The sequence below is a fragment of the Schistosoma haematobium genome, chromosome 1, assembly GCF_000699445.3.
Source record: "Schistosoma haematobium chromosome 1, whole genome shotgun sequence".
Lineage (NCBI taxonomy): Eukaryota > Metazoa > Platyhelminthes > Trematoda > Strigeidida > Schistosomatidae > Schistosoma > Schistosoma haematobium.
In genome coordinates this window covers 5693355-5716922 of record NC_067196.1, presented here as the reverse complement: position 1 = coordinate 5716922, position 23568 = coordinate 5693355, and the positions used below count along the sequence as shown (strand labels likewise).

Genomic DNA, 23568 nt, shown 5'->3' with positions numbered 1-23568 from the left:
ATCATGTAGCTGTTTGGAAAAGCTTGTTTTCAACAAGATAAATAATTTGACTTATTTACTAACATGAAAACTGTTTTTATTTTTAAGATCATGAACCGATTGATGTTAGAACACCATTGAAAACCTGGAAGCACTAGATAGACGTTTCGTTTAACATCAATTGGTTCATGATCTCAATCAAAAACTTAATAATTTCCACAACCCCATACTGATGAAAACTGTTTTGTCGAGAGATTTATATTAAATGTGGAATTATTAAAATGTAATGAAGTAATGGGAAATTAAAATTAAATAAATATCCTCATATCTGTGTTTTAGTAAGTTCAGTCCAATGACCCAGTGATCTATAACTACTAGAACTACTATTTCGACTTGTTTTATTTTAATCCTGGTTATTTTCTGTTAATTTGATGATGTACCTGTTTCACAAATTGAGATGTTGCATAATGATACTGAGATAAGCTGTGTATGAGAATCGCCTATCATTAATTAACATATAATTCCCATTTAAGTATTAAAAAACCTAAAGTTCAGCGAAGGGATATATTCTCAACGAATTTATTATTAAGCTCTACTCGGTTTAAAGTAGTTGAAAAATGACTCATTGATGTCTCTTAAACGGTCCTACAAACAGCGGTAACCCAGTGTTTACGTCATTCTACCTTGAAACAATTGTTCATCCAAATCTCACCTAATTGGGTCATTGGAACATTGAGTAAGTTTTAACATTTAGGGGTTGTGGAGATTTCTGAATTCCATCAAAATTATGAACTGATCTAAGTTGGACTACGATTGAAAACCTGGAAGCACTGGAATGACGTTTCACGTGGACGCCTAACCTCCAAACCACTGATCTGACATCTAACGGTGTTACTGCTTAACTTTAGTCAGTTCACAACATTGCATAACCATCTTCCACTGCCTTCGGTGGGTAGTTGCCTCACACTGAATAGATTGTCCTACACAACAAAACAGTCTCTTAAAGTCACTAAATACGTAAACCAGTGCTTGATTACTGAGTTGTGGTTAGTAAAATCAGATATCAAAGTGATTACTTCAAAATGTGTACACGTTAGTAGTAGTGGAGTTATTGATGGATTAAACAGAGTGGTAAATATAAACGTGACAACATTTTGATGTTCTTGTTCGTAGCAGTTTGTAATTTCTCGTTGTTGACAGTCATGATTAAATCTAATCAGAATATATTCATATACGGGAACCTTGAATGAATGTTTCGATGCAATGACTGCAATCACAAGTTAATTATATGTTTTAGATAGTGTTTAATAATGTCGTCTCAGAAGTGAGTTTCGTCCTGTTTGGGGCTTAATAGCTTGATGCACCTTCTTCCTCGAAATGATTTTCTCAATGATGTTTAATCCTAACTATCGTCCCAAAAAGAGCAACAAAGGGTATTTAGTCGTGTTGAAATATTGAGCACATAATACGTCGAAAAAAATAGTCTATTATACAAAAAGTTCTCAAATATGATACTATTTCTTCTTACATGTATTATGTGAATTCAACAGTTCCAATGGGGTCTTCCACATGATTGTTATGTATGGAAATATATAGACTCCAGTAGATAAACTACTTAATGTGACGTTTCTCGATGTGAATGTCTTGTTCATATGTTCATATTGTTCTGTATTAAACAGTACTAGTGAACTGATTGATGATGATGTTGATATTTCATCGAATGACTGACGTATCGATTGGTTTAGTTGAGTAGAAGCTGGTAACTTAATGGTAGACAGTTTTTCAGGGATCTCTTTTTCATGTTTCTGTTCATACTCATGGAATTGTTGTTGTTTTTCTGTCGTTTGATGAACATTCGATGGCTGATAACCGTGATTTGGTTGATTATGACTATGGTACCGCCTATGAAGGTATCGATCCGTACGAATATTTGAATTCAATGTATCAAGTAAAATTAATGTTTGTTTAGTTGGAGGTAATGGACTAATTAGAATTACTTGATTAAATGTTGAGGGTATTTCACAATCTGTTGCATAGCTATGAATAGATTGAAACAAAATAGCATAAAATAACACTAATAACTGCTGAAATAAGTAATATACTTATTTAAAATTACGAAACGGTATCACTAATTCTCTTTTGAAACTTTCCCTAAAAGTTCGGATACATTCAAAATAGATTTATTCAATCAACATCTTCGGTGAATTTCAGAAGTTAACATATTTATGTTCCTATTGTAATCTGATTGATCATGCACACAAATCACTTCTTATTAGTACCAACCCAATAGTCTAGAAATAGTATATTCAGCAACACCTGAAGATTTATGTTTAGGTCGTAAGTAAGGATTACTAAGTATTTCCATACAGTAGGTTGAAGCAGCGGCTGTGTGCCTTTTGATTTTCAATAGTCGTTCATAAATAAATTCAGTCCTTAGTCAAATGTAAAAGTAGGACAATCTTCTCAAATCTTTCATGCTAATAAGTATTCCTTTATATTATTTTTACTCTTCTTTTGATCGATATTTTTTCTTTGCTACCGTGCAATTTGAAATCACTTAGGAGTATCACTACACCTTTCTAAAGATAACTGACTGTTTCATGAATAATGTGTTACGATTCAATAATTTAAATAGGAAAATAAATAATTACGCTACAATTCACCTTGATGAAACGAAAATCCGTTAAAGGACACTTTATACCTGCTTCTCACTAATGAGAAAAATCTTCCAAACTACAAAAAGTCAAGGTCTACTAGAACTCATTAGTTAGCGAACAAAAACATAATTTCAATCCGACAATCAAAAAAATTACATTGAACAAAGTGGATGCCTTCTATGTAAAGACACCAACTACTTGTCAAACCCTATAGGGTGTCTTCGCTCACATTAATCCACGTGAACAATTACGGATACACATCTGGCTGAGAAAATGTTGACGGTTTTGATAAAGGGGATATTAAAATGGTCAGGTTATTTTTAGAAGCGTGGTAAAAACCTCAGCTAGCAGTCAATAAATACATCGGGATCGACCTAATTAATCAACTAATAACAAAAATCATGGACAAATATATAAAACAGGGGTCAAGTTAATGAGGGAAGTAATCAAAATTACTTTACATATAACGACAAGGTAAAGGTCAATCAATCAGTGCTAATGATCAAGGCCAACAGTGCAAGCTGCTATTCATATACGGAGAAGTTAGAATATCTCGATTCTTTTAAATCCTAAGCCGATAGAAGTTATACAATCAATGAAACCTGAAAGCACTAGACGAACGTTTCCTTCTGGTATGGAACTCATTATAATTGCGTATCAACGATCCCGCACGAGGGAACCGAACCCAGGATCTGCGATCTCCAGTGCAAACGTCTAGCTTCTAAACCACTGAGCTACCATTCAACGGTGTAGGGGGTGACTGGTTGAAGTTAAACAAGTACACTCACAGGATCCATCGAAGACAATAAAAAATGTTTGCGTAATATCCTGAACTAATCGAATTTAGACACATACTGTCAAATGATGGTTCAGTGGTTTAGAGGTTAAGGGTTACATGAACGACTGATTTACTGGATACCTGTTTCCCTGGCGAGGTTATAGATGAGTGCTACTGAGGAGTCCCACACAGGGACGAAATCTCTGTCCAGTGCTTCCAGTTTTCGATGGTTCTCTAACTTTGGTCAATTCGTGATTTTAGTGGAATCTAACAACTTCCATAACAGCATAATGATGACAGTCTCAATTCAACTTAAAATTTACGCTGATGATATTGTACAGAAGAATAATCAAAGTTCTACGATTAAACCAATTCTCTGAGAGAACGAAACTCCACCAAAAATTAAAGAACACTATATATCCCGATGTCTACATAAATTACTTACGCAAACAAAGTATTTAATTGTATAGCCACTGGTTCCGGTCGATATCGTGGTTTATATTGTAATCTTGGATTGTAAAATGTCACATTTCTTAGAATTTTCGATAATTCATTTAAACTTTTAGCTTGAATAATGATACTATTCAAATGAGAATTACGAATATTTGTTGTATCGAAACGATTAGTGTTTGAACTGAATGATGTTGGATCGTTGATAATTAGACGTGGTTCACAGTTGGTCAGACAAAGTATTTCCTCATCTGACTGAATATATCCATTTGTAAAGGTTAAACCAGCAAGATAACCCTTGTTTATGTATTTTCAATGGTGAAAATAAGACAGTATGTGCATCAATAGCATTCAGTAATAATAATAATAATAATAATAATAATAATAATAATAATAATAATAATAATAATAAACGTAACTACGTTCGCCATCGTGAAAGTAGGACCATTATTTCACTGATTAACAAGTGACCTACATAATCCTTTTTACTAGAAATCGCTTATTTTTGAATGAGTATTATCGTGTTGCCAGAAAACCACTGAAGATATTAGGCTTTTTTTTCATTTGTTTCATCGAAGAGCCGTGTATTGTCAAGATGTTTCAAACCGGAATAGAATAATAATCTGTTGTTGTCCGGCTAATTTAGTGTATGTTGCATATTACTTTTATATCATTAATACAACACTCATGATGATCTAATAGAACTTTATCGGGTGAACTAAGATTAGAGAGGAAATTATATAGCTAACTCCATCACAATATCATAGTAACAAAGAATTTCCCTTTGATAAGCAGCATTTTAAGTGATATTGTTTTTCTATAATCAAAAAGAGAGATTATATAATGTTGATACTGTGAACAATGCCTCTTCCCTTGCCCCAAAAGTTTACGATGGTAACAATAGAGTGAATAAAATTATGGCGCTATTCACGTTTTTTCGCCAGTTTTTGTCCATACGTAACCGGTGCTAGAGAATTTAGTTTACAGAATAATGATTCTGAAAGTTCATTAGTTTCGCATGAATGATTTCAACATACTTTTCTTCCTTAACCCTTTATTTCAGACTGTCAGCGAACATTAGCGTTGCATTTTGAAGAAAACGAACAACCACTACTGAATACGTCGAGCCAAGCATACATAGTTTATGTTCCACTAAACATCTACCTACTTCTTTCTCTTTCAACATACTTGATTATCAAATTTTGGAATCAAGTTCGACAAAGTAATTTTTTCACTACATTAATTCGATTTGTAGGAAATTGAGTTGATGTCTGGTTATGCCAGTTTCTACGTTGTTGATCATGTACTGACTGCATCAAGCAATGAAAATAATCCAATAGATTTTGAAAAACAATAATAATGACAAAGAAAAGACTTACGACAAAATGTTGAGCGAATTGAGCACTACGTCCATGCCAACAAGCGCCAACTGAAGTACGAACAAATTCATGATTTTTAACAGATAAATGTACCATAGGCATATTTTCAGCAATTTGCACCAGTTCAGGATTATTTGGTACTAATCTTCCATCCAAATATAATTGTAACTAAATAAACAACAGAGAAGATATTATGGCAGTGATAATGACTAATAGTTTCATCATTTCCCAAAAGCATATATATATATATATATATATATATATATATATCAGTCAACTACAACGTAGGACCAGGCATATATATGCACCGATCCAAGTTGCCATACCTCATTAGCACAACAAGATGAACACCAAATTCATTGAAACAGTCACTTCAATGGTAGTAATGCGCAATAGATTGTTTATAAGGTTATAGTACACAAAGAAAGAATTAGAAATGTGTAAAATAATTTTAATCTCACAGTTTAAGGGAAGATAAAGAGTATATACACTGACGTCATTGTGGTCGATTCTGAGCCATGTCACACAGAGTCTCCGACCATTGTTTACGACAGTCGCGCAGACCCCAATGATGAAGTAGCCTGCATTCGTAATTAACGCGACCTGCTTGAGCATCAGGGCTACCTGTTACTGCCTTCTAGATATTTCAACAAGTTATCTATTTTTGTTTGTTTTAATATATCATTATGTCTATTAATCGCATAACCTATTCTGCTGCGTTTCTGAAAAGTGTACAACCTTTCGTTGTCAAAGTTACAAAAAGCTCAAAAAGAGAGAATGTTGTTGCTGGCAATATACAACGAAAAGCATGTACATTATTCAGATGTTCATTTACTGGACTGCTAACATCTAACTGGCGATCACTCAATATTTTTTGCGAGGACCGACCAAGAAGAAAGAAACGGAAACTTGTTGAAATACTTTGTGCTGAGAATTCTATATTGTACCAATAATATAATATTGAATAAAGCTAATAATAATAATAATAATAATAATAATAATAATAATACCAACATGGCTCAGACCAGAAGTTAGTAACTTCAATGACTGATGCCACGTTTTGACTTGGCTGACTTTAACTTTTTTCTAGCCGTCTCCAACAACAGTTAGCATTGTGTTTCGTGGTGATCGGTGTTCAGGCATACGAAACAGGTGGCCCAACCATCTTAGTCGATATATATATATGATAGATTAACTCTAGAGTTCTTTAGGAATGGTGATTTGGTGTTAGTAGTTGAGCTAACCAAAACATTAGCTAAGGTCTGAAAGAAAAATGTAATCTGAGTGGTCTTGATTGATGATAGTCTCAGTCTATATCAAAGGATCAAGAAGCCTTTGTGACAGATACGGAATGGTTATTTTGACTAAACTAATGCGGTACCCAAATGTTAATCTATATAATCAGTCAACACCAAATGGTAGTCAAGGTGACCAAACCTGTATGAAACAAGCTGTTTTATGACCTATGAGAGGATGTATTGACTAAATTTGTAAATTTTGACAGGTCTTAAAACAAAAACACATACCAACACCCGAATGTAATCTTGTTTGCCAAGGTAATCCCGGCATTTCGCTCCGTTGATCGGGGAGTTTTTGATAGCACTTGTAACTTAAGGATGCATCAGAGAGATATGTAAGATTTTTAAAGCCTCTTCGCTAAAACACAATTGTTGTTTTACAGCTTGTGGAAAACTGCCATTTAAGTTGGAAACCACAAGTGTATACTCTCCTCATACATTGGGAATGTGTAAATAATAGCGTCCTGTTAGTCGAAAGCTCTATAAAAACCCCGATGTCTGGTGAGGTATTAGCACGGGTTAAGTAGGGTCAGTTGGTTTTTGTTGATTTAGATCACATTTATGGAAGAGATGCTGGTTTTCCAACCAAAAGATAAGTATATCGTTTAGTGGTCTGCTATATGTTTCTGTATGGCTGTGAAACATAGTTCATAGAAGAAGAGAAACATAGACTAAAAGTAATTGACCACAGATGTATTCGAGACCATGCTTCTATTTTATGGTACGATTAGGTGAACAATGTTAAATTTAGACATAAGCTACTAGTGAAATATTTAAAATTAATTATTGAGGTTGTGGACCTTCATCAAGTAAGTTGGCTGGAACTTTATTACATATGCTTAACCACCACCTACGTCTACATGTTATGCCTGTTGGTGTAGGAGTAGGTTAACAAAAAACTAGAAATGGACAAAGCACCAAATGACATTTGTTAATGAAAGCTCAGACTGTTAGGTGAGCCGTATTAAAAGATGCAAACTACCTATTTAGGGTCATTTAATAACTTCGATTAGTTGGTTGGAGATTTTCGAATAGCATAGTTCAAACTCAATCACGGTGGAGTAGATACATGCATTCTCCAACATTAATTCACACTATTTATTAGTTGGATGAATCTCTTCTCTTCGAACCGCATTCTCCTATATCCAGTCAATATTGTTGATATCAATATTATCTGAATTACTTTGAGGTAAGTGACAACCTGGGCTGATTCACTTTCGCGTCGCCTTCTATGTGGATAATAACTCATTGACTGATTTTACATGGATCATCCATTTACTCAGTATCATTTGTTTGGTTACAGTAAATAATTATCGATATAAATATAACAATATGACAACCTATTCTTATTGTTTATTCGTTTAACTCGTAAGTGCTCACAATAAATCTATTTAAATAGTGATTGGTGGCAAATACTCTTCTTATATAAATGTTTACAACTAATTTTGTTCCTATGACACATTTTACATTACATAATGCAAATTTAATGAATGAGACCTAATGTAATAGCATCTTATTTGTTTAAAGAACGCAGAAGAAAGAAAATATACTAAACAATTTGGCAGTTCCGTTAAACTGTTGTAATATTTAGCTTCGTGATAGCTTGTAAGTTTTTACATATGCGTTAAACCAATTGACATAATGGGGCAGTTAAGATACATAATTAATTAGTTAAGGTATATCTTAGCAGATGAAAGACGTTTTACAAGATTTTCGCTGTAGAAAAATAGATAATATAAAGATTTGATCAGTCTACCAGGACATTTTGTAATACAGAACTTCAAAACAGTCCACTCTTTTCACATGATGAAATACATGACAAAACTGATACATTCTGATCTACCTACAATCAGGAACTACTCATAATGCGTCAGTAATTTGACCTGTTACATCCATTGAAGATTAAATACATGGTACCTTCTAGGAATTATTTATGGACTGTTATTATATATATTATTGTATAAATATTACGTAACTAGGTGAAATGTGTTTATATTTCTTTTATCATAAGCTTTCATTTGACACATTAACTACTAATATGCGATTTACCACTTGATTTATTCCCATTCCATTAGTAATAGTCTTCTATATCGCAGCCACGTTTGGCTTGATCTTGTAGAATTGTTATTTTTCATGTGATGATGTGATGCAGCCTGATCTGCTTGTATATTAACTATGTATGTCTGAAATATATGGTTCATACATAACGGGGGTTGATATTGTGTTCCGAACTCAACAGACGAGGAAAGAGGAGAATCAATGTATCGAGGACTGATAGTGTTTTAGAGTTGAATCAAGGCTATCAGTGCTAGTTGGAGAGTTATTAGTTAGCTCATAGACAAGATCATGGAAGTCGACCTTCTGATTGGCGGTTTTTGTCACGTGATGAGGACATGGCAATAAGTCACAAAATGATCAAGGTTACCAAAATGAATGTGATAACTGAGCAAACAATTTTGTATCTTATATTGAAAGACGAACTCGATGGTATATAAACATTAAACATTCAAGGTTCCGATTAGCATATCCGAGTGGTTTTCGTAACGGTGTAATTAATAACAGTTCGGCTAGGATTACCTACTGTAAACTAAAAAGTAGTAAATAAATATTTTTATTCTAATCCAAGACTCTTCGATATTTCATATGTATAACCTAATCAAAGATAGAAATCACGAGTTTCATCTCCAAGAGGGAGCACTTAACCTATAAAGCATTGTGTCGTTATACAATATTTCATATTCCCAAACTACAGAGAGTCCAAGTTAAAGACGATATAAGCTCCCATAAATGACCTTAGAAGACCACTATACTAAGTAACTACCTAAAATTATAACAAAGAGTAGTGGTCCAGTAATAAACAGGTGTATGACCAAAAATAGAGATGAAGTTCTTGAAAAAATCTTAATGATTATCCATTTATCTATGTTGACACAAGAATCATGTATCATCTTGTGTAATTGGGTTATCCACTTATAAAAAGTAAAATATTTGGTTGTGATAATTTTACACATAAGTTCCTGAAAGTTAGACGAACTGATGAAAAAAAACTATTTTGTTCATCAGAAAATAAGTTAAAACTATTTGACTTTTTCAGCGGCAATACTCCAATGAGATTCATAATCCATTATTAAATACGAATTGATTTATTAACTAAAAATTTTAACAATCATCAACTGTTTAGTAGTAACTAATGTCGTAGTTATCATTACCATTGTGTTACTATTATTGTATCCGTGTAGTCACCTCGTTAAGTAATTCACTGGTATGACAGAATCAGTAGGAGTCCATGCATTTTCGTTCTATCCCACTGACTAATAGTCAACAGGACATATATGTAAATTTGAGAGCAATGATCCTCTGACATAGCATTTGCACTTGTGTTACTCGATGATCTAGTCAGAGACTGTCAAGTCTCAAGCAACCTGCAAACTTATTAATGAGTTGTAATTAATTATGTGCTTGTGCACTCGGTAGTAGTGTTGATGCATTCACATCAGTCAGCCTGCTTCAAAATTTCACATAATTCTAGTTGAAGAATACTAATGCAAAGAAACCTAAATATTTAGTTGTTACAATACAACTGATACAGATTATCGCTTCACAAATCGATAAAGTCTTCCTTCCATAACAGTTAACTTCTGTTGTATTCAAACTTTTAGTCACGGTGATTTCATGTCTAACAGATTTCGGGATTAAAGATTATAACCCTGTTCAGATGGGAAAATCAACCAAAATGAAAGGAATACTCGATGAAAAACGAACACAATATACTGACTTCAATATCACTTTCTGAGTTGGATGCAAGTGTCTTTTGTCCATTTACAAGTGTCGTTTCTGGTGGACGATAGGTCAACGAATAATGGTGCCAATTCGAATCGCATACTTCGTCGACATCGAAACGCCATTGAGATGGAAGTAATTGAGACGAATCAGAATATAGGGTGAATTCATTGGTTGGTTCACGACGTATCAATACAACCAGTTTACAATTGTGCAGAAACACAGCAAAATGATGCCGATTCTTTTCTTCAACACAATAATAATAATAATTATGATTATAATTATAATAACAATAGTATCTATTAGTCCAATGATATCGTTTTTACAATAAGTGGTTTTAAGAGGGAATGAAATCGCATTTGTGCTAGCAAATCAGTTGACCAATGTTTGAACTTCAAAAAATTGATGCCGACTAGCATGGTTGAGACCAGCCGCAACTCTTTCAACGTTAATTCAGTATGTTGTATTCAGCACTCGCCGTGATTTTCAGTTCACATATGTATTATAAATGTTGGAGTTTGAAATGTAGTCTGTGGTGAAAATCATATTCCGATTTATAGTATTCATCCATCCTCGAAATGAACGAAAACACGACCCAAAGTGCCGGAAACAACACACCGATTGATTTATGATATCCAGTTTTGAAAGTCAGTTTTCGGAGTCTCTATTTTGGGAGTATGCTACAGTTTCACTATAGTGAATAATTTAAAGTGCGACCTGTCTAACTGATAGTCAGGGTTATAACAATGATTTTCAAAGAATCTTATGGAGAAAGAACGGGTACAGTTTTACAAATGTAGTAGTCTTTTCCACCAAGAAAAATCAAATTTACAACCGCACATTGTAGCGAAATATGTCTCTCACCAATGAAGACATAAAAGAGTTATACGTGATTCCTCTCAACGATCCCGACAAGTATGAAACAATAGGTCGATATTTGTTCCATGTTCGATAAACTAGGAAAACAATAGAAGGAATTAAACAACCTAACTTAACATGGTCATTAAATGTGTCTGTGGAGGTCATCGTTTGTATATTGATTTCATAATTCCTGTTTTATGCAAAATAAAATCGCATAATGTTTTGATGTACAATGAACTTCTAAAAGCTTATTATTTGTCTGCAAAAGTTATTGTCATACTGGTTGATGAAAGAATATTACAAAATAACATATACATTAAAATTTTTATCAACATAATGAAAAAATATAATTTAGTGATGATAGAGATTATATTCTATTAGCTGGATGATTTAATTGTGTCGCTTTAAATGTTGTCCAAAAAAGCATTCTCATCATCATCATCATCATCATCATCAACTTCTTTAAACAACCGCTAAAGATATGGTGTAATGGAACTATTCAGCTCATAGAATACAATATTAACCTAACAATCCACAAAATATAAAGTAGCAGGTAATTAATGATTCTTCAACTGATCATAGTTTGTATTTAAAGTTGTATTCGACAAAAAAGAAATATTCACTATTTTGTATTATTCACTTGTAATCTAAATTCAAAAGGGAAATAATAATAAAACAAACAATAACGAAAGAGGGGTTTCGTAGATATTATAGTAATTTAGTAGTTGAATTTATGGGTCAATTGAAGCCACTAGGTTTTCCATGGTGATCTAGCTCACTAGTGACTAGTTACATGAGGGTATTCTCGGAGTTCTAGCAAGAATCCGTGACCAGTAGAGCTAATCCATATCAGGTAGAGACAGGTATCTACCTCAGCACAATGGAAGATGGTCGCACAATTTCGTGGATTAGTTGAAGTTAGACATTAACACTGCTGGATGCCGGCTGGTTCAATAGTCTAGACATTAAGTGTTCACGCGCAAGACTGATAGGTTCTTGGGTTCGAATCCTGCGAGGCAGGATCGTGGATGCGCACTGCCTAGGAGGAGTTCCACACTAGAACAAAACGGCCATTCAGTGCTTCCAGATATTCAATGGTTGTCTAAAATCAATCAATTCATGATCTCAATCAATTATTAAAACAATAACAATAACAGCTACTTACCATATTCATCGGAACTGCATAAAATATTCTCCCGATTATTCAGTAAATTCTTCTCATTATATTGTTTATTAAATATTGGTGAATGTTTCATCCAAAAATTGATTGTAAATAATTGATTATCAAATCGTTGTAATTTATGAAATTTATGAAATTTGTTTAAATCAAAATGCATGGAACCATTAAAATAATAAATACCAGATGGATAACCTTTTTTATTGATTTTAGGCAATTCATTTAATCCTTGAATGGTTTCAATAATTGGTAAATTGATATGATTATTTTGATTAAATTGTTGTTGTTCATCAATATCTGGTAATAGATCGATAGTTTTACTTTGAGAAGAATCGACTGAAAAAAACAAAACACGACTCTAGATGGTGAATATGTGCAATGATACTAGGCTACAGAATATATCATTTCGATTGATTTCGAACCATGATAATATCCAATGGTTTCAGCCATTATTGATTAAGATACTTAGTGTTAAGATTTATATCTTCGTATATTATTTAGATCGGGCATCAATGATCTCAATACATTGTTGGCATATTTTGTTTTAACTGATTTTACACTTTTTTCTAACTTACTCCCAGTATAGTTATTGTTTAAGTCCTTTGAAATAAGCGATGACTGGGCATTCATGGTATATTAATAAATTTAGTTTAATATTTTCATTGGTTAATTTGTTGTTTTGACCAAATTGATAGTTTGATAGTAAGAGAGGAATGGTTCCAAGTTATCTGTGATTGAATACGGGCAACGTATCAAAGTACTAAAACTTCGAGATCCATCGTTTACAACCATAGGTAGTTAAAATGGACTGCTGTGCACTATCCTGAGTAAAATCTGACCCAGAACTTCACGTAGTTCTTGGGGGAGGGGTATAGGATTGTGCATCATTAACCAGTTTGGGAAGTCGATAGATATCGGTCTAAACAATCACTATCGTGAAAATAAATCCAAAAATCAGGTTTTAACTCGTGCTGGACAATAAAGGGTGTAGCACTTATGAATATGTATGGGTTTTGACGGTAATATGTTGATTTGATTCGTATCTTTCAGATTTATAGAGTGCATATTTGGACAAAAAAGAAACGTTACATGGACCGTATTCATGCTAATATGTATAACGAGAGTACATGAGTTTCTGATCTGTGCATTTCAAATTCTCATTTTTTGTGTAGTCGGATAACTAAAATTTAACACTAATGGGCAACAAATAAAAGGGAAGCGGAGCTAATCCTCCCCTTCTAAAGTGGCATATATGCTTAAGTCAATTTTATTTGTGTAACTCATGTGTGTATGCAATGTATACTTGTCACAAAGATCGGTTTCAAACTGTCTTCTTAAACTGAGTAGCAAATATCAAAATAACCGTAAAATCTTAACAGTTGTCCCTATGGTGTTCGTAATCGATTTCCGCTTGAAACATACATCCTAGCTCAGGTATGTCGGCCCGTATGAACATAAAAACTTGTCCAGGCACTATAACTTCCGATCAATAAACAGATGAATGCCTTTACTGAGTTACGAATATTAAAAGTTCGTAAGAGGCAAAAAATATTAGATAGTTGGGACTGGACACCACCAAATGATGATCTTTGTATACAGAAAGATAAATTACATAAACTTTATTTTAGTTAGTTATAGATAGTTACTAAATCATAGATTATATTGTAAAGAGATTGAACTCTCCAACATAAACTAAGTAGACTATGATCTCTTGGTTCAGTTAAAAAAATGCATTGATTTTTATAGGTATGTACAGTCTTAGGGAGTCTTAAGATTGAACCGAAGATGCTTTTCAATTTTAAATAATTCAGAACTGAAATCTATAACTACCACTTTTAGCGATGAGAGTTCTAATTCCCCCCAAAATTAATTAAAAATTAAAATATTTGGAAATACGAAGTGCCTCAATCCATGACATCCAATACGGATACAACACTCGAAATATGCTTGTCCAACTAGTTATGTGAGTGAGCAGATTGAGAAATGGCTAGGAATAATTAAATATATAAATCCTTAACGTTCATATATTTGTTCTTTTGAGCATAACAAAGATATGTACACTATAACTCTGAAGAAGAGCACAATCGAAGTCCTTTTATAAAGTGGCCTCGTCTGAAACTTCTCACCTAACATTTGACCTTAGGCTAGTATGTGAAAACAAATGTATAATCACGAATTACAGATTATGTACTGTACTATTCGGAAGTTTTAATCTAAGACGTCCAAAGTTATCTATAATTCGATGGTTTATAGTTGTTCACCAACTGGTACTATCTTGTAATGAAAATAATAAACTCTCTACAAAAAAAATCAATTGAAAATATACCTAAACCAAGTAACAATTACTTACTGCATGTTTTACGATTAGCCATTATTGAATAATAATCCAAATCACATTCTGAAGAAGAAGATTCTATTGTTGTTGTTGCTGCTGATAATGATGAAGATGGTTGAATAGTTTGATCATCATTTATAATAATATCTTCTTTACTCCATAAAATTTTCATACGTGTTGTTACTTGTTCTATTGGACAATAATCATATTCAGTGATTCCTTCACTTAAATGATCAGAGCTATCATTCATTGTATTATCATTGTTAGTATTAATAAGATGAGTAAAATTATGATTTATTTGTGGACAAATTAAAAATTTCGCATTCAATGCAAATGGATATGGATTTGATAATGCAGAATACTCAATTTCTTTAGGGATACCTAAAAAAATTGATAAAAATAAAAAGATGAATTTTACCCCAGATAGTCGTCTATCATGAAATTCCATTGTGAAATTAACATGATTTAAACAGTGTATCCTCGACAGTATACCAGCTGAAGCACTGAATTCAGACATCAAAGTAACTACAAACATGCTTCACCATCTATTCAAGAAGATTTGGAAGGAGGAACAAGTGCCAACTGACTGGAAAGAAGGACATCTCATCAAGATTCCAAAGAAAGGAGACCTGAGCAAGTGTGAAAACTACAGATACGGATACCATCAGCAACAGCCTTCTGTGGGAGAGAACAAACCAGCTTCCAGCTCAAGAGGAAACTAGGAAAAGACGATGGATTGGACATACAATACGCAAATCGTCAAACTGCATCACGAAGCAAGCCCTAACTTGTAATCCTGAAGAAAGGCGGAAAAGAGGGAGGCCAAAGAACACATTACGTCGCATAATAGAAGCAGATATGAAAACGATGAATTACAACTGGAAGGAGCTAGAAAGGATTGCCCAGGACAGGGTTGGATGGAGAATGCTGGTGAGCGGCCTATGCTTGTTCACGAGGAGTAACAGGCGTAAGTAAGTAAGTAAACAGTGTATCATCCATCAGAATCATTTTGTTTTGGTTTAATAGTGCAAAAAGGAAACATACTCACATATGCTAGATTATTATAAAAAAAACGATACACAACTACCACAATATTATTAATTTCCGCTACCTTTAGATTTGATGTCAATAAATAAATGAGGGTTATGTAACCGATTTCTTAAAATTGTAATAATGATTACAATAGTTGTGTAATCAATTATTGACTCATGATTTCTGAAAATCTGCACAAAACCCATTCTGATAATAATCAACTGCTCACTAGTGACTGACTTCAGGAGATACTCCTGGAGTTCTAGTGAGAAGCCGTTACCAGTGGAGTTCAATCACGTCTGTTGTGAGATATCAACTCACTGAACACAATGGTGTACAGTGGCGCAACTTCGTGGATTGGTTGAAGTTAGACATTAACACCGTTGGATGCCGGCTCAGTGGTCCAGTGGTTAAGTGCTCGCGCGCAAAACCAGTAGGCCCTGGGCTCGAATCCCACGGGGTGCGGGATTGTGAATGCACACTGGTGAGGAGTCCCATACTAGAACGAAACGGCCGCCCAGTGCTTCCAGGTTTTCCATGGTGGTCTAGCTTCAATTGACTCATGATTTCAACCTGTGAAATTTCTAAAAATCTCCACAAAACCCGTTCTGATAATCAATTATTAATTGCTTTAACTTATGGTTTATCACTTCGGATGGATAAATTAGAAATACTCATTTAAATAGAAGAAGAGATTTAGTGAGGAGTAAAGAGTAAAAGGATGAAAAAAAAGTAAATATAAAGCGCAAAGAAACAGTTTGTAATTTAATAATTGAATTTATGAGTCAACTGAAGCTAGACAACTATGGAAAACGTGGAAGCACTGGACGGCCGTTTCGTCTTACTGTGTGACTCTTCAGCAATGCACATTCACGATATTCGAACCCAAGACCTATCAGTCCCGCGTGCGATTGCCTAACCATTAGACAACTGAGCCAGCATCCAAAGGTGTTATAGTCTAACTTCAACCAATCTACGAAGTTTTACTTTACATTTATTGACTCAAATTTACAATTTTGTCAACCATAGGGTAGTTATTGTTACTGATTATAAAACTGAATAAAAACGGTTGTGTTATAAAAGGTTCAGTAAGTATTGAAGCGTCTACAAAAATCACCTCAGAAATAATTACCAGGTTATTGAGTTTGAAATCACTTTGATGTACATTATTCAAATACCATTTAATGTTAACCAGCTTTCTGTTCATTAGTTCAAACTAAAGTGCAATATTTCACAGTTTTTTCTAAAAAAAAAAACTCACGATGAATTTTACTGTTATTAGTAAGTATTGTATACTACCTGGATTCAGTAAGTCAGGGGTTAATGAGAGGGGTAGTGGGTTTGAGTCCCAATATAAAAATAAACACTGGGACCCATATGCACTCAGCTGACAAGTCCTATGTAGGACAAAATACATGATGTGGATCTCACTGTCAGAATATTTTCACGGTCATTTACAATCACGTAGTCTGACAATTAAAATAAGTAGGTAAACGTTAAAAGTCGTAGATATATTCATTTGATCATTTGCAATGTTGTATATACACTCAAGCTATTGTAATAAAGTAAATATCTAATCACTAAAACAGTAAAGCGTCAAAAACAATGGGTATCATATAATATATTTCGATAAAAGGCTAAGTGAAATAGATGGGATACAATTAGACATTGGAAAACTAAAAGCATGAATCAACTAGGTGAGCTAATATGGGTGTGTGGTGTGTGTGTGATTACATTAAATTAAGAAGCACAGTTATTCGTGAACATACACAAATATTTAGAGGAAACAAAATTCAATTAGCTTGTAGTATAGTACAAGTGTCAATATGTAACATTTGTGTTTTTTTTGTTGTTGTTGAAAATACTGAAGTTTTCTTTCCATGTACATAAACTTATATATACGTATTGTACATACATAAATAGTTAAATGTTTCATCTTTCCTTTCTACAATTCTATTCCATTAAAATACTATTATGATATAATAACCAGACAAAGGCGACAAGAGATATACAATAAAGATTCGTACATATTCATACACACACTGATACACCTATATTATTCACGGTTAAGTAATTTTTCTATACAGAATTTTTATGTAATAAACCTACAGTAAGTAGGAAATCCATTTAAACAATGTTAAATGGAAGAGTAGGAGTCAGAGAGAGAGAGAGAGAGAGAGAGAGAGAGAGAGAGAGAGATTAGGTAACTATTGTCAAAGGAAATGAATATTTCATTTTTTGTCTTTAGTAGTGTATGGGAGATGGAATGTTGACGGTAAAAACTCAATTACTCGTGGATATTCACAAAATAGTATATAATACTAATACTAATACTAATACTAATAATAATAATAATTGTCGCTTTAGTCAATACTGAATAATTAGAACAATATGTAACTTTCAGCCCATAAAGTAGTTTTTTGGTAGGAAAATAGTATGTATGTAGTTACAGTTTACATTAATAGATTAGAAACATTTTAATTTGATGTATAAAAAATGTTGAATATGCGTATAAGATTATTTGAAGTTTAAAGACTGATTAAGAAGCAGTAATCTAACGTAAACAGACATGGACTAAAGGTATTGTACATTTAGTGTTAGATCAAAAGAACTGAAAAGTATTGGACTAGGATTATCGACAACGTTTTCAACAGCAAACTTTTGTATTGTTTCCAGAGTTAACAATAGAATAATATGCTTGTGGAAATTCACTGTATTCCTTTCATTTTGATTGATTTTCCCATCTGAATAGGGTTATAATCTTTGATCCCGAAATCGGTTAGACATGAAATCACCGTGACTAAAAGTTTGAATACAACAGAAGTTAACTGTTATGGAAGGAAGACTTTATCGATTTGTGAAGCGATAATCTGTATCAGTTGTATTGTAACAACTAAATATTTAGGTTTCTTTGCATTAGTATTCTTCAACTAGAATTATGTAGAATCTTGAAGTAAACTGACTGATGTGAGTGCATCAACACTACTACCGAGTGCACAAGCACATAATTAATTACAACTCATTAATAAGTTTGCAGGTTGCTTGAGACTTGACAGTCTCTGACTAGATCATCGAGTAACACAAGTGTAAATGCAATGTCAGAGGATCATTGCTCTCAAGTTTACATATTTGTCCTGTTGACTATTAGTCGGTGGGATAGAACGAAAATGCATGGACTCCTACTGATTCGATCATACCAGTGAATTACTTAACGAAGTGACTACACTGATACAATAATAGTAACACAATGGTAATGATAACTACGGCATTAGTTACTACTGAACAACTGAATGTTATTAATTAACTGACTGATAAGTAGATTATGAAGCAAATAGAATATCATAGTACAAACTAATGTTTAAGCTTCATTCCAAATTCAATTATGTCATCCAGTGTAATTTATAAAACTAAGTTTTATACCTGATATCAATAAGAGAAAATGGCGAGACTATAATTTATGGACGAACCGATCAGGTGTATGTTAACAGGTCTCGGAATTTGTCGCGATATTCACCCATCCAATTGGCAAAATAGGATTTCGGCATTAAAACTTATGTCAGTTCGTAATGAAAACCCTAAACTTAATTCCCAACCCTAACCATGAACTGCAAATCATAATTCTAATTTCTCACATTCGTTTATAACACCCATTTGGTTCTAGTTATAAAGTGGACACTCTCAAAGTCACTTTGACGTCATGCAAAGGTGGTCGGCAGATTAGTTTCACCATTTGCAGTTCACCACATATCTGATATTGATTATTACTGATTAACTGTATACTGTCAATTACATAAACTTTCCTAATCTCTAAAGTAAGTAGGCTTTTCATGAAAAGTTTTAATTGTTAACTCAATTATTTAATGACTCTAGATGAAGCTATATACATATAGAAATAATACTCTTACCATTCCATTGTGATACACATATTGCTTTTACATAAACTGCTACCGGTACTGTAGAACTGTACGGTATTGGAAGATGACAATCGAATCCAGTTACATTGAATTCATATAACATATCTGTATGATTATTAAATCTTACTAAAGATCGGATAACACCTGAAATTTATTAGTAAATGATAGAACAAATACATTAGATTAATCAAGAAATTATTTTCATTTTAACGTAATTAAATTAATAATTACTGTTAGCAGTGACCAGTGGAGTTCAACCTAGTCTATTGCGAGATAGTAATTTACTGATCAGTCAGTCAGTCAGTCAGCTACAACGTAGGACCAGGCACATGTATGCATCGGCCCAGGTTGCCATACCTCATTAGCACAGCAAGATGAACACCGGATTCATAGGAGTGGTTAGGTCAAAGGTGGTAATATATAGGAGAAAGATTGCAATAAGGATATAGTATAGGAAGAAAAAATTAGTTCGTAGAAAGAAAGATGTGAAGTGATCTTAATCTCTTAGTTTAAGAGAAGACAGAGAGTGTATACACCGACGCCATTGTGATCGATTCTGAGCCATGTCACCAAGGGTCTCCAACCATTGGTTACGAAAGTCACGCGGACCCCAACCAAGTAGTATGCATCTACCAACATGGCTCAGACTAGAAGTTAGTGACTTCAGGCACTGATGCCACGTTTTGGTTTGGCCGCCCCTAACTTTCTTCCAACCATCCCCTACACCGGTTAGCATTGCACGTCGCGGTAATCGGTGTTCAGGCATACGTAATACGTGGCCCAACCATCTCAGTCGATGAAGATTCATAACCTCATCAACTGATTTACCATCATTTCCTAATACCCTGCGTCTAACCTCACTATTACTTACCCGGTGATCCCAGCAGATGCCAGCAATATTTCTAAGGCATCTGTGGTCAAATGCTAGTAGCTTCCTAGTGTCTTCTACTCTTAATGGCCATGTTTCGCTGCCGTAAATTAAAACAGAACGAACAGCCGCGCAGTATACTCGTCCTCTTATTGATAGACGGATATCTCGCCTCCGCCAAAGGTGACGTAAGTTGGCAAAAGCCAAACGAGCTTTTCGAATCCGTGCTGAGATCTCGTCAGACACCAACCCATTAGGGCTGATCAGACTTCCAAGATAAGTGAAGTTGTCAACTCGTTCGACTACTTCACTCCCTATCCTTAGTTCAGGTGTTGACGCAGACCAGTCCTGAAGCAACAACTTGCATTTAGAGGGGGAGAAGCGCATCCCAAACATTCTGGCATTGTTGCTTAGTGCTACCAGAAGACTCTGCATTTTGTCAGCGTCTTCACCAAACAGGACTATGTCATCTGCATATTCTAAGTCGATAAGTGGACCTCCTGGAAGGAGATCAATACCCGAGAATTCAGTAGACGAGAGTGTTATTTCCATCAATAGGTCTATGATGAAGTTAAACAAAAATGGAGAAAGTGGGCAGCCTTGACGGACACCACTTGAGGTTGCAAAAGTAGATGACAGTTCGCCATAAGCCCTGACTCGACTAGTAGTGTTCGAGTAAAGAGCCTTCACAAGGTTTATGTACTTCTGAGGTACGCCTTTCAATGACAGACACTGCCACAGAGTCTCGCGGTCTACAGAGTCAAATGCTGCTTTTAAGTCAAGAAAGACCACCATCGTCGGACGCCGATAGGTATGCCTGTGTTCTAGAACCTGACGAATGGTGAATATGTGGTCGATGCAGCCACGACCGGGTCTAAAGCCAGCTTGGTTCTCTCGTGTTTGTAGTTCACGAGTCTTAGTTAGGCGTTTGATAATTATCGAGGCCAGTATTTTAGATACTATGTTTGTTAAACTAATCCCTCTGTGGTTGTCACAGGATGATTTTGACCCTTTCTTATATATTGGGACGATAAGTGATTGCGACCAGTCAGATGGGATAACGTCTAATTCCCAGATCTTAGCTAAAATATTAGTCAACCTAATCGCTAAAATTGGACCACCATCCTTAAAGACCTCTGGAGCCAATCCATCTGGACCAGCTGCCCTTCCTCGTTTCAGATTAACTATAGCCTTCTCAACTTCAGCAAGAGTTGGGGGACCTACTTCAATGTTCCATTCACTTTGTCTGGGAATGGAGGGTAGTTGTAGAGTAGAGTAATTTACTGATAACAATGTTGGATGTGTCGCTCAATTTCGTAGATTGGTTGAAGTAAGACATTAACAACGTTGGATGCCAGTTGTCTCAGTGTTCTAGATGTTAAGCGCTCACGTGTGAAACTGATAGGTCCTGGGTTCAAACCTCATCAGGCGGGATCGTGTGCGCGCACTTCTAAGAAGTCCTACAACAGGACGAGACGGCCATTCAGTGCTTCCACGTCTTCCATGGTTGTCTAGCTTCAACTGACTTATGATCTCAACTATTAAAATTAACTTATTTATTAACAATAAAAAATTTCTAAATAATAAATGCAAACAATTTGATATCATCTGTGAAGAATCAGTGAGAATCAATAGTGATGAAAAGCTGTTTTGTTCTAATCTGGAACTCTTCAGAACTGTATAATAACAGATCCATACGGAATCAAATCTAGCATTTTCCGATCTGGTATATATACGATGACACTATCTGTACAATAGATTCAAAAAGGGCCCGATTTAATAAGCATGAACATGCATCTTCAGTGGGGTCTCAAACTTGAGTGACTCAGTTGTCCATTACTTCCTGGTTTTCAGTAGTTGTCTAACTAAGGCCAGTTTGTGATTCAAGCCGTAGAACTCAAAAATCTTAGAGAACCTCTTATACATATTAATATCTAATTTCTTAGTATTATCATAATCTGTAGATAGTTGAAAATTAGTAGTTTTTAGTAGATGTTATTCACCAACTGATCCCAAGAATATTAGTTACAATGAACTAAATTAATGATACACATAGTCAAGCATCGAAGTCATGTATATGTATCAAATGTTAATACTTTAATTGACCGTGTAAGATATACATACTGTTGTATCAGTACAATTTTCTTCATTATTCACGAACAACTATGTATATACGGCATTTATGAGTACAACGTAATGGAACTCTGATTTCAGAGTGTGCTTGATTCTGTTGAAGATAATCATCATGAATAAAAATGACAAAAGAACAAAGATTTCACGATTTAAAGGCCTTGATAGCGGTCAAAAACTTATATAGGGTAAGACATGAATATAAGTTAGATCCTAAGATTAGATACACAATCAATGAAATTCTACCCAGAAACCAAATTATCCAAAGTGAAGTGATGTGCTGTTTTGTCTTTGTAAATAAACGTTAGAAAGCAAGCGCTTTAAAGCACTAATAAACACTCAAATTATGGTAAATAACCTACTTATACCATTATCTACAGAAATTCACGAAAACATTCAAAATTGCGTAGTTTAAGATGGAGTAATCTATTTTTTTATGAAGGATGAACTAAACTCGTCCTCTGTTAATTGACAACCATAATTAATCATCTTTATTTCTAAATAATCATTACAAGTGTTAACAAATAACATCTTTCAGGGTCACCATCAAAATAGACTAATCAAATATATACTACTGTTTAACATTTTGAGTAGCTGGATATTGCATTGCTACAGAGAAAGTACTGTTTCAGCACTACAATATTGATACCATTACCTACATTTTCTATTTTTAAACACTTCATTGAACTTGATCCCTAAACCTTTTAAAAACCGATACTTAAGATTTAAATTTTTCACAGAATCTAAAGGTTAGTAGTGAAGTTACAAACTTCTTCATCGTTCTACAAAGTCTCAGGTAATGTGGCAAAATTAACGGTTTGTCACATCTGGTGAAAAGAGACCAAAACTACATCAACATCTTGAATTGATCAAACGTATCGTTTAATTGATGAAGGGATTTGGAAGATAATCATTAAGAACTACCCATTA

The 23568-nt window shown here is 34.2% G+C and overlaps 1 protein-coding gene across 1 annotated transcript in view; it reads right to left on the bottom strand.

The window, feature by feature from the left end:
* The window catches only part of MS3_00009185 (uncharacterized protein), a 72408-nt gene that overhangs the window by 23778 nt on the left and 25062 nt on the right, over window positions 1-23568 (bottom strand). The window contains exons 5-11 of the mRNA XM_051217518.1: window positions 19632-19784; window positions 14710-15075; window positions 12348-12695; window positions 10317-10567; window positions 5244-5411; window positions 3860-4161; window positions 1508-2016 (exon numbers count right to left, since the gene is read on the bottom strand). Coding sequence (XP_051072996.1) covers window positions 1508-2016; window positions 3860-4161; window positions 5244-5411; window positions 10317-10567; window positions 12348-12695; window positions 14710-15075; window positions 19632-19784 — 2097 coding nt within the window. The remainder of the gene's footprint in view (window positions 1-1507; window positions 2017-3859; window positions 4162-5243; window positions 5412-10316; window positions 10568-12347; window positions 12696-14709; window positions 15076-19631; window positions 19785-23568) is intronic.